Source organism: Pseudonaja textilis, chromosome 7, assembly GCF_049901715.1.
Source record: "Pseudonaja textilis isolate UNSWEBS1 chromosome 7, rPseTex1.2, whole genome shotgun sequence".
Taxonomy (NCBI): domain Eukaryota; kingdom Metazoa; phylum Chordata; class Lepidosauria; order Squamata; family Elapidae; genus Pseudonaja; species Pseudonaja textilis.
The window spans coordinates 19,356,774-19,370,178 of NC_141996.1; the positions used below are offsets into that span (position 1 = coordinate 19,356,774).

General features: G+C 37.3%; 1 protein-coding gene across 1 annotated transcript in view; it reads right to left on the reverse strand.

Annotated features, from left to right (window-relative positions):
* LATS2 (large tumor suppressor kinase 2) overlaps window positions 1-13,405 on the reverse strand; it is a 54,247-nt gene that overhangs the window by 38,348 nt on the left and 2,494 nt on the right. Inside the window, exon 2 of the mRNA XM_026708820.2 lies at window positions 3,487-4,242. Coding sequence (XP_026564605.1) covers window positions 3,487-3,828 — 342 coding nt within the window. The 5' untranslated portion in view covers window positions 3,829-4,242. The remainder of the gene's footprint in view (window positions 1-3,486; window positions 4,243-13,405) is intronic.

The window sequence follows — 13,405 nt, forward strand, 5'->3', positions numbered from 1 at the left end:
GAAACATGTCAGCAGTTTGGGGATGGCATCAAGCTGGCCATGCCCACCCAGTTGGCAACACCCAAGTAAGTGGTTTCAAGATGGCCGCGCCCATCCAGCTGGCCATACCCACCCAGTAGGCCACACCTCCCCCCTCCGAGGTCAACCACAGCTGATGTGGCCCTCAATGAAATTGAGTTTGACACCCCTGTTTTACAATGATTTTTTTTTAACCCTACAATCCTGGGTTTTCTGTTGATCCTAACAACAAGAAAGACAGCTTAGGGAGAACTGATATGGCTGACTTGAAAAGAATTGAGCATGATCAGATCTGGTTTTGTAAGCTGCCTAGTCTCCTTTTTTTTGTAGTTATGTGCCCTTAACAATCTAAAAGGCAGATTTATAACAACAACAACAACAACAACAACAACCACTACTAAATCTCAGGGCTACAGTGGATAGTGTGAAGTACAAACAAACCAGAAGGCAATAATGGAAAATTGTATTAGTGGAAAAACCAAGTGCATTCAAACAGTTGCTCAAGGCATCTTTGTAATCTAATGGCAAATTGCAACAATTCAACAAGGTATATCCGCATTACTGATTTACAATGGAAACAAGAAAACCATGCCAGCTTTTTTTCATTTCAAACAGTGAGAGAGAGAAAGATCACAATACAATTTAAAGCTCTTCAAGTGGTTGAACTCTTCCAATCACATACTCGGTTGCATTCCATGAAATTAAAATTCTGAAAGCTACTATCTATAACTGCATGCAGCATTCCACATTTAATAGCCTGGGGTGTTTCTAAATGGCTTACTGATCTGCAAGAAACACATTTGGCTTGTGCTCCACTCTTTCTTGAAGGCTGCAACAAGCATTTTTCAAGCTAAGCAAGTTTTGTTTACCAGTTGATAGGCCACTAATAGCATTTCTGGCTTCATATTTTTTAAATGAGCAAAGATCACCATGCCTTTTGGTATGAAGTTGTACCAGTTCTGGAACTATCTTATAATTATTGAAAGAGTAACATCTAAAACAGTGTGAGCTTCATGCAGATGTTACTAAGAGAGTAAAATTAATTATTGTGGTTTTATTAAGACCTTCTTAGGAGATAGTTTTACATATAAAATTGTAAATACTTAAGAGACTCGGCTCACATACAAGATTATGCGATACCCTGCCTAACTATGCTTTGCTAAATAAGCCACAACTATCTGGGATCATACCTAATGCTAATCATTCAGTGACAGTTACCAACCACAATGCCTGAGTTAATACAACAGACCACTTCACACAATGTGGGAACAGTTGCAAAATTTATGAAGGAATTCAGTATGTTTAAAAATTGTATTATTTTTTAACAAATGTGTGCTAGACTTCACTGTTTAACTTTCAACTGCAGTCATAAAAATTCAGAGCATTTTAGTTGTTGGATTTATAACTCCAGGTTTTGCAGTGTTTATATCACATGACTTGCAATAAATCTGTAAGAACTGAGGACTAGGCAAAAAGCAAAAACAACATTCCCACCCACCCCCAAAACCAGCCACAGTATTTTTCAGGCCATTTTTCAGGAAGTGTTCAGAGGGTGTACTTTTCTTTAATTCAGTAGTATAGTTTTCATGTAGAAGTGTATGATGTGTGAACTTCAACTCTTAGAGTTCTCCAGACAGTGTGATTCCGGGAGTTCAAATACAGACATTTTAAAAGTTGCCAAATCGAAAATGCACTGATGGAGAAGATTCAAAATGTAATCCTTTGCATCTCTGTACAGCAAGATTGTGTCTTGGACTGCATGGGAGCAGATTTGAAGCACCTCATTTTGAATGGTTAAAGCAGCCACATTATCACATCATATTAATTTGCATGAACAGCAGTGGAGAATAGCTTCTGAAACAGCCACGTGGGACTGAAAATAGTGCAAGCTTAGACTCTAAGACAGAGCTGCTTTAACATTCTGAAAGAAGATGCTTCATGCAAGCTCTCCTTATTTATGAAGCACCTTTCAGGATCAAAAAGATTACAGAGTGACATTCTGGAGTTGGGAAACAAAACAAAGGTTGGTAAAACAATCTTGGATTAGCTGGATCAAAGGCTTGATTTAGTATCAGGCAGATTCCTACAAAGCAGAATTAATCCTATGCAATGAAGAATGTTTCCTCTGATCGCCATTACTAAAAGATATTTAGGAGTTCAAAGAAATGTAGAACCCTCCTATAATTTGGGGGCAAGCAGTAGTAGTCCAAAACTACTGATTAACAGCCAGGTACAAAACACAATGGCTGGATTCACAACTCCAACATTATTTAAAGTCCTCAAATTAAGCTTAGAATGCTGTATCTCCCCTAACATTGTGATTTACAAACTAGGGTTTATGACTATAGGCCAACTCATGACCTACAGGCTACATGCAGCTGTCAACCCCGTTTGGTTACTGCATCCTACACTGTCCCAATAGGCAAAATGTTAGATTTTCAGCGATGCATTTCTAGTAATGTTTTCATTGAAATGAAGCTTAAAAGGGATGCATCAAGCCGGACATTCATTTGGACTTTTAAGGCCTTCAGCAAACCTTGCCAAAAAAAACCACCATATTTGTCTGCCCATCTGGTGCAGTTAAGCCTTCACAGATAAACATCATATTTTTTTTTAAAAAAATTATTCTTTAAAAACAAAAAATACAAAAATCTCATTTCCATTAACAATGATTGTGTCATTGTATATACATGTTTCTTATTTTGTGACTATACATTATTTTTATCCTTACCCTTCACCCATTCATACCACCTCTTCCAGAACATCATAATTTTAAAAATGTGGCCCCTTGGCCAAAAAAGGTGCTCAGGTCTGGTTTATATATGAATATGTATGTATGTATGTATGTATAATGTGTGTGTGTGTATGTGTGTGTGTGTGTGTGTGTGTGTGTGTGTATGTATATATATATATATATATGTTTTCTGAGGTTCTCATGGGTATTTATATGTAGATCTTTGGTTGTTGAGTTTTCTCGCGTAAGATTTGAGTATCTAGGCACGTTTGATGAAGTCTCATTCATCATCTTCAGGCTTCTGTCTCCAGCTCAGTGAATTACTCTGAGAAGCACAGAGCTGGAGACAGAAGCCTGAAGATGATGAATGAGACTTCATCAAACGTTGCCTAGATACTTCAAATCTTACGCGGAGAAAACCCAACAACCAAAGATCTACATATATATATATATATATATATATATATAGAGAGAGAGAGAGAGAGAGAGAGAGAGAGAGAGACCTAATGAATTGCAGCCTACTCAACAAACCTCTGGTTAGCAAATCATATGATGATTGCCAAGCATATAAAATGGCAATAGGACCACAGAACAAAAGTCATGGCCTAAATCAATGCACTGCATGTACTGAACAGCAGCTTAATTGCCCACTTATAATTCCAACATATCCAGAAGTCAATACAACCTGCACAGAATGGCCTTCTTGCCCATCTCTGCTCTAAATGCATACTCACCTGGTCACATCCTGCATTCACCAGTTCCTGCAACATTTGTCTATTGACTTCAACAACTGCAGAGGTAGTGCCCAACTCATTAGCAAAGGGCAATAGAGAATATCTGATTTCTCGTAGTGCTTTCTGGTAATTTCCAAATTTGGCAGCCGGTCGGATTTGCTGCTGTCTAGCAGCATCCTTTCCTACTAGAATTTTAGAGTCCAGAGAACTTTCACTGCTTGGTCCAATGGGTAATCCCTGACTAGAGGATTTGGTAGGCTGTTTCAGACCTTCCCGGATTTCCTGTAATCTTTGTCTGCTGTTCCCAGAGTAAGTAGTAGCAGGGAAAGTCTTTGGCCTCATGGTTAATCCAATGTTGTTTCAGCATCAATACCAACTTCTTTTGCATATAATCAAAAGGATGCGAATATTCAATGTCGTTCTTTTGGAAGATATCAGTTTGTTATAAAACATTATTCCCTGAAATCAATTCACAGGTGGGTGGCAAACCTCCAAAGCATATCTTGACACTTTTCCCAGTCTCTGGTACACAGGAGGATCAATAGTCATGGAGCAGTAGCTGAGGTCATTTCTCTTCAGCTCAGTTTTTATGGTTCCTATAGCCAGACAGAAATCCTAAAAATTTCTTGTTGTTTTTAATAAAATAACAGAGTTGGAAGGGATCTTGGAGATTTTCTAGTCCAGCCCCCTGGTCAAGCAGGAAGCCTATATTGTTTCAGAAAATGGTTTTCCAATCTCTTCTTTTCTCTCCAGTGTCTGAAAGAAAAAAGAACAAAGATACTGTTATGCAAGTCTTTTTTACTTTCTTTATTTTTTTTTGTCTTAAAGTAGCGGTGTCAAACTCCCATTGTCACGTTGTCACGTGACGTATCATGACTTCCCCCCCTTCTCTAAAAGAGGGGGGTGGGCGTGGCCAGCACGTGATGCATCCGAGCCTATGGGCCGTGAGTTTGACACCTGTGTCTTAAGGTATTGAAAAAAATCTGGAATTATCTTGTTTTTATTTATATAGTATTTTTTTTTATAAAACCCAAATCAATAAATAACAAAGGATTATAACTATGCAGGACTACCTCAGAGTTAGATTCGACTATAAAATATCATATTAAACCAATTCAGCACTAAATACAGCTTTTAAAAAAAAACTTCATGTAAGAAACTCTTAATCTTTTTCTTTAACAGCATTACATGTTAGGGAGAGTTGATTAGAAGGAAATTCTAAAGAAATGAAATAACAAAAACAGTCAGTTTAATGTTGGAAGTAGAACAAGGAACCTGATGTTTAAAACCTGATCTATGAAGACTAGATCACTGCATAAATCACTTATGGGAGCTTCCCAAATAAAATGATCTTGAGATTTCTCCTCCACCCCCAACCCCCATATTGTCTTCAGTTTAGGCCAGGCGAAGAATAGTGGAGATCATTTCATCAATGGCAATAATGAGGGAACCACAGGAATGGATCCAATGCCTTTATAAGTCATTGCGTTCATTTTTCTGATCTGGAGTTGTTTTTCCAGCAGTTGAGAATGGGAACCAGCTTTTATCATTTACAGTCTGCAACATAAAATGAACAGGAGTGGGGCAAAGGGCAAGTTGCTCAAAAGCAAGTTATGGGGGAATGGAATGTAGTGGGGACTGAAGCGTGAGGAGATAAATTGCAATGCAGCAAAATGACCACGAAATTTGTATTCCTCCACCTTGCAACATGGCACAATAGTTGAGTCATGATGCTCAACTATAGAGTATTGACTGTTGTTCCCAGAAAAAAAGGGGGGGATCATCTAAAAGGAATGAATACTGAAAGATGAAGCACACAGAGACCAGACCAGAAAAGCTAAAGTTGAAATAAAGAAGTCTACAAGAAGCATGATGAACCAAAGGCACACATACACCAGATGCTCAGAAACCACAAGTTAATGACGACTTCTAGAAGAAAGCAAGGCTAATGCAGAAGCAAAAAGCAAAGGCGTGGAGAGTTTTTTTTGGGGGAAACCCCATCAAACATTCATGAAAAGGTAGATCAGTAAAGGAGAACTGCTTAATTCCTTCTTTGCAACTGTCTTTGCACAGCCCAGCCTATGAACAGCTGCACTGTGGGAGACAGAACAGGAATACAAGTCAAAATAAGTAAAAAAAAAATTGGTAAGAGAACTTCCATCCAATTTGGATGAGTTAAAATCTCCTGGACCAGATGGTTGGTATCCCAGTGTCCTGAAGGAGCTGGCACATATGATCATGGAACCACTGAATAAAATCTTTCATAGTTCTTGGGTACTGGGGAACTGCCAGACAATCATAAAAAAGCTGATGTGATTCCAATCTTCAAAAAAGTGGGGGAAAGTAGTTCCAGGAATCCACAAACCAATCATCATGAATCAATAGTTGGGAAAACCCTTGAAAAGATAAGCAAGCAGAGGATCTGTGAGTACCTAGAAATGAACAAGATGATTACTAGAAAACTGCATGGGTTTGTTAAAAGCAGGTCATGATAAACAGACCTTATTGCCTTCTTCTGATAAAGTACTAAATTAGTGGACCAAGGAAATGCTATTCATACAATATATTTAGACTTCAATAAGATACTTGATAAAGTAGACCACATCCTTACTTCTTAGTAAGACAGAACAGTGGGAGATAGACAATACCACCATCAGATACATTTGCACTTGGCTGACTAACTATGTGCTTCTCAAAGGAACTATATCTATGTGGAGAGAAGCATGCAGTGGGATACCTCAAGGTCCTGTCTTGGGCTCTTCATAAATGATCTGGATGAGGGGCACTCATTAAATTTGCAGATGATATCAAGCTTGGTGGGGGGGATTGCTAAAACTTTGGAAGACAGACTTAAGATTTAGAAGAATCTTGAGAGATCTGAGCATTGGACCCATCCAATGAGATGCAGTTCAGTGGTGAGAAAAGTTAAGGTCCTGCACTTAGGTAGGAAAAATCAGATCCACAGGTACAGAATAGGCAGTACCTGGATTAACAGTAGGTGACTTGGTGGACTACTGCTTATCTATGAGAATGCAACATGCTACCGCTGCCCCAAAAAAGCTAATGAGGTTCTAGGCTGCATAACAGAAGGATAGCACAGGAAGTGAGAGTAGCAATTGCACTTAAGACTTATCTACCGCTCCATAGTGCTTTAAAGCATTCTCTGAACGGTTTACAATGCCAGCCTATTGCTGCTCTATATAGCACTGGTGAGGCCACACTTGCGAGTATTGTGTCTAGTTCTGGTCACCATAGTACAAAAAAGTTCTGAGGCCCTAAAAAGAGCGCAGGGAAGAGCAACAAAGGCGATAGGGGTCTGAAGCTAAACCATACAATTATGACTAAGGGAACTAGATATGTTTAGCCCAACAAAGAGAAGCTTAGGGATGACATGATGCTGTCTTCCAACACTTGAAAGGCTGTTATAAGGAAGAGGGGGTCAATTTGTTCTCCAAAGCATCTGAGGGCAGGACAAGAAGCAATAGGTAGTTCATCAGAGGGAGATCCAACCTGGAACTAAAGAGGAATTTCCTGAGAGTGAGAATGATAAATTAATGGAAGAGGTTGCTTTCCAGAGTCATGGATGCTTCACTTCATTTCAAGAAAGTTTGGAAAACCATTTGTCTGGAATGGTATAAGGCCTCATCCTATAAGGGGGTTGGAACTAGAAGATCTCCAAGATCCCTTCCAGCCCTATAATTCAATGATTCTATGACTCAGGATCCCAAATTTAAAGCCATGGAGTATCATATTTCCTCTGTGCTTCAACCTACAGTATGTATTTTCAGCATTTTGATGCTCTCACGCAATTTCCATTTACCGGTACTTATATAGGAGATCGTTCCAGAGCCAAATGCATGGTTAGGAGATCCTAATACCAGATTCTTGAGCAAATGTGTACAGATCTTTATCTTTCAGTTAAAAATAAAAAAGAATCTTTGCAATTCTATTAAGACTTATATGTTCATTATCATTATTATATATTCATCATAATTTGTGGAGAAGAAGAGATTTTCCCTGAAGTCAATTTAACTTAATAGAATACCAGGCAGCTTAGAAATAATATTGATTATTAAAGCCTTTGAAGCAGGAAATATACAAAACAAAATTAAGTATTTAAGCATTTTTTCTCTCTATCCATGCCGCAGAATGAGAATAAACCACAACCACTTCTATCACTGCTTTGGAAAGAAGGCATATTTTCATTCAAGTTCTTACAACTCAGATTTTTTTTGCAAAATGGAAAGCCCCTTTTCTTCTATAAATAGCTACAACAACCGCATGTATACTGGAAGAATATGAAGATCAGCTACACACATTTATTTTACAATAATTGAGTATAGATATTAAGTTATATTGGGCACATATTCTTCTTCCAAATCACCAATTAAAATGTATTAAAAAGTACAGTAGGTACTGCAATAAACTTTAATAAGCTATTAAATCTAGTTCTTTAAAAAAAATCAAAAACTCCTTCAACTCATACTTGACTCTTATAAGTCCATATAGTTTTGTGGGTGATAATACAAAAATCTTTTGTCATTTCCTTCTTTTTGGATGTTTTTTCAATTTGTCCAAAGCCCTTATGGTATTCACTAGGAGTTTGTTCTACATGGCCCAATTCAACTTAGCTTCTCAGTTCAGACAAGAGTCTTCAAATATTATCTGCTGGAACATAATGTCTGGGGCAAATTTAAAAAGTATATTGAAGTTCTAAGATCCAATGTACATTTTAATTCATTTCAAAACGGATTAAGAGGAACATCTGGGAATAGGATGTACTCAGCAGGTCTAGACAGATGTAGCTTAGGACTTATTGTACATCAACAAGAATTCTTGATTCCCAATGTTTTAGCATTACTAAATATAACCATTTAAAAAAAAATTCTGACATGGGGGGGGCGCAACCCTATATGAGAACAAGCAACAGAAATTCATTTTTAATGTGTGCCAGTGTACTCATAGTAAAAAATGACAATAAATCTTATCTTATCTTATTCACAATCTTTGACAAGGTCTTTAGAAAAATCTTCTGGATACTCTAAAAAGTGCATGTTAGAATTCCTGATCTGTTGTTGACTCAGATACAGATTTGTATATTTGGTACAAGATTCATGGGTTGAAATTTCCCCATCCTACCATTACTTTTTACCTAGCTGAGCTCTTGCATCCAAAATTTAGGATTCTAAAAAAATTACATAATCCCCATAAACCACAGCTTGTCTGATTGTTCCCAGCACTGGATTCAATCACTATGACATTCACGCAAGATCAGAACAGTTTTGATATATTAAAATTGCATGGACTTGTAATTGCAAGGTTTTGTGCCTCCATGAACTAAGGAGTTATCAAAGAAATATGAACATTAAACAGGCAGAATGTTTAACTATATCCCACTTACATCCAAGCAACTTTAGAAAAGGAGGAAGACTTGACACTATGATACAGATACCTTTTTCATTTATCTTGACTACTTAAAGCCTTTTACATTGAATCCGGCAATTATAATACTATCTAGGGACTAACATATAACTTATATGTGGCAACCCTCACCTTATTGTAATTTACTAAGAATTCTCTCAGTAGAATATAGAAATCCATATCTGACATTAAATAAATTTCATAAACCTCCTTATCACAATTTCCACCAGACGTAAAGAATCTTACTTTGTATACTGCAAGAAAGACCTAATTATTCAGCAAAGGCAATTAATTAAAACAGCAGATGCTGAAGAGTGGGAATTAGGCAGAGCTGTGTGTCCTATATGACCCACACTTTTGGAGTCTACAGCAAAGGTAGACATTTTCCTGCTCTTCTGATGCCTTGAATTTAACTTTTATGGTCTCTTATCACCTATCATACTGAACGTCACTGGCAAGAGCTGATTTCCAAAGTGCCTAGAGAACAATCAATACATGATCATCAATATTAGCAGAGCAAAATAAAACACAAAATGAAAAAAATGGCACAAACTTGCCTTTGAGCATGAAAAACATTTATATACTAAATTCTACCAAAACATTTTCCTGTATTTTTCTCAATACATCTACATATTATTTCATATATAATCAATGTTTGCTACCATCAGTTTGGCCTGTAATCATCATCCAAGACCAAGGTTTTGAGTGATCTTTTTTTTTAAAAAAAAAGACATCCTGTAATTTAATTTTTGATATTCTTTTAGCATTTTATATATGCTCAGGAACACATCTCCTAATAAGGACTCCTGCTGATTCAATTCTCCATTAATAAGCCAGTCCCCACTAGGATGAAGAAAAGTATTCCTCAAAAGGACTACTGCAGATTCTTGAAGAAGATCAAAGTAAGCTATACAACTAGTTGTTACTTATTCAATAAAAAAAACTATGCTCTATTTCAGATATAAACTCTGAGAGGGATGTTGGAGTCCTGGTGGACAATCACTTAAATATGAGCCAGCAATGTGCTGCAGCTGCCAAAAAAGCCAACACAATTCTAGCCTGCATAAACAGAGGGATAGAATCAAGATCGTGTGAAATGTTAATACTACTTTATAATGCTTTGATAAGGCCACATTTGGAATACTGCATCCAGTTGGGGTCACCATGATATAAAAAAGATGTTGAGGCTCTGCAGAGAGTGCAGAGTGTGCAGAGAAGACCAACAAGAGGCTAAAACATATGAAGAACGGTTGCAGGAATTGAGCATGTCTAGCTAGTGAAAAGAAGAACTGGGGTGAGATGACAGTGGTGTTCTGCTATCTAAGGGGCAGCCACAAAAAAAGAGGGGATCAACCTATTTTCCAAAGCACCTGACGGCAGGACAAGAAGCAATGAAAGGAAACTAATCAAGGAGAATCAATTTAGAACCAAGGAGAAAATTCTTGATAATTAGAACAATTAATCAGTGAAATGACTTGCCTCCAAAAGTTGTCAGTGCCTCCACACTGGAGGTTTTTAAGAAGAGATTGGATAACTATTTGTCTGAAATGGTACAGGGTTTCAGGTTGGATGAGAAGACTTCCAAGAGCCCTTCTTACTCCGTTATTTTGTTAAATTATGACCAAGGTTAAGAAATATGCCAAGGTTAAGAAATATGCTAATTTATTATCTCTCTATAGCTTAAACCAGTTAGAGTAATAGTGACTCTTAACATACAACACATAGAATTTGTCTTCATTAGTTTCTTATTCATATTAACATGAATCATATGCAATAATAAGATTATTCACTTTTCACTTATTGCCAATTGAATTCCAAGAAGAATATTTTAATGCACATGGCTTTAGTTCACTGGAAACTAGAATTGAAATATTCCCAAAGCAATCTGCTACAGAAAAAAAATATGCAGTCAGAAATTTAACAACTCAATATAGCAATATACTATGCAAAGTGCATTTAGAGTTTTGTTACCAGTCTAGGTAAATTTGCCCTCTTTTAAAACAGAAAGGTCAACGCGTAGTCCCCTACCTGATGATTCTCACCTTGTCCCTTCATTACACCCCCCCACATACACAAACAAGCCCTGCGCTACACAATTGTGAAATTTGCATTTGCAAATTTGCCATATCAGTTTAATGGCACTCTAATTGCCGCTATATTACATTCATTTGTGTGTTTGACATATGGAGAAAGCAGAACATTGCACAATTCTCTTGGCACCTTGGAAGAAAAAAAAAAGCTAAGTATGAGCCCAGCTGTCCCAATGTGACCTTAATACAGACAAACTACTGCAATATCTGGGCTGCAAACAATTTGAACATGTCCCTAAGGACATCATCTTTGGTCCAGCATAATCTGTCTGCAGAAAGAAAAATCTCATCTCTTGGTAGCATCGCTCATAGAGTAAGGTATGCAAAAGGATACACACATAGCACAGACAAGCCCACATAAACTGAAGTCCCGTACTACAGAAATGCATCAATCTGTGAATATTTCCTCATGAATTTCTGTTTTTTGGAAACAGATAATAACATAACAATCCTCATAACAATCATATCAAGGTATTAGTTTTGTTGGCCTAAATTCTGTTTTACATTTCAGTGTTCTACAGTTATATCAATTAAAATAATTCTGGCGCAATCTGATGTTGATATATTGTTAACTGAGTCAAGTTTAATTTAACAAGATTTATTTTTCAGGTATTTATATTCATTTAATTTTGATGCTGCCTGATTCTAACCAACTCTGGGTAGTTGGTAAGCATGTAGAAGCTTGTATTTTCATGGAACAATTATTGTCAATAATGAATTTTCATTTTTGGAATTAAAATCAGCTTAATGCAGCAAACAACAAAAAGAAAACTCATTTGTGGCCAAAAACATTTTTGTGACATTAGTTTTCATAGGAAAGATTTACCAGCTACTTGCTTGGGTGTGATAAAATGGAACTGTTGACTATAAAAGGTCTTAATATATAAGATGAACAATTTTTAAAATAAGCAGTTGAAAAATTTGATCTACCTACTCTCAATAAAAATCAGCCTGGGAAGGTTTCATTCTCAAAAGAAAACTAACTCCACTTAGGACACTCTATAAAAATTATTGATCAAATATATGAAACTAGAAAATTCTTTATCCCTGAAAAATGGGAAAATAATATTTATAAATGTCAAAATTAGCTTCCTCTCTTATCAAAGCTATCAATTATGTCCTACCAGTCCTGTTCTATATTTCTGTCTAATAGGGTCTCATTTAACTTTTCTTTGATTTTACTGCTGCTACTTCTCAAACTGCCAAAGAATTCTTCCTCCTCAATAACTTTGTCAGGGGAACAGAAGAAACTCATATTTTTAATATTATAGACTTCACCTTCATACGGAATATAATAGGTCTAGCATCAGATGTAGAGATCACAGGGAAAGAATTATGCAAGAGGTTATTTTCTGAGTCTAGTGCTCCTTGTTTTTATCAATAAGTGAGACAAAGGGGCTAACATATTAGGGATCCTGGGCTTTGGAGTTATCCCATTTCTGGTTATGGTTGGGGTTGTACTGCCCCAAATAGACTCAGTGTGTTATCTAGGCATCTCTTGGAGACACAACTCCCGCTTGAGGAGCAGGAAGCAGTCTTGGCCAGGAGGTCCTTTGCACAACTGCTGTGGTTTGCTTCTTCCTGAACCAATGTGTCCTTCTCAGTCACACATGTCCTAGTCACCTCCTATTTGGACTATAATAATGTGCTCTACATGGGATGGTCCTTGAAGAGTATCCAGATGCTTCAGCTGGTTCAAAATACAGCAGCCGGCAGTTTTGTGCAAGTCTAGTTTGGCACATATGTCACCTCTTTTGCAGAAGGTGCATTGGTTGCCGCTTTGCTTCTGGGTGCAATTCATCAAGATGCTGGTTATCACTTTTAAAATCCTATATGATTTGAGGTTAGGTTAGTACCTCTCGTCAGATACAGCGACCTGACTCACCGGGGTGGGAAGGCATGGCATGTTGCAGGTCCTGTCTATTAGGGAAATACAATTGGTGGGACAAGCAAAAGGGCCTTCTCAATGGTAGTGTCCTCTCTATGGAGTACATTGTCCAGCGATAAGACTGCCTCCCCCATCTTATTATTTTTCTGGGAAGCACTTAACACGTACTATATGTGGGCCTGGGGACCCTAGGCTGATACAGAAAATCAAGTGGTTGATATGATTGTATAGGTTTTATGCTTTGAATTATTTTAAGGTTGTAAGCTGCCTAGAATTACCATGTGTGATTTGGCCATATAAATATAAATAAATAAATAAATGGCAGCAATAGTTTTGCTCTATGCTGCACTCGTCAAACCATATCTGAAATACCATGTTCAGTTCACCAGGTGCCACAATACAAAGATGCCGAGAAACTGGAAAGAGAGACAAAGACGCTGATGGGTTTGATGGTTAAACTCTTTGAAGATTGGCGAAAAGAAACTTGATGCCTAAAAAAGAGCAGTCTGAGGGACGCTTT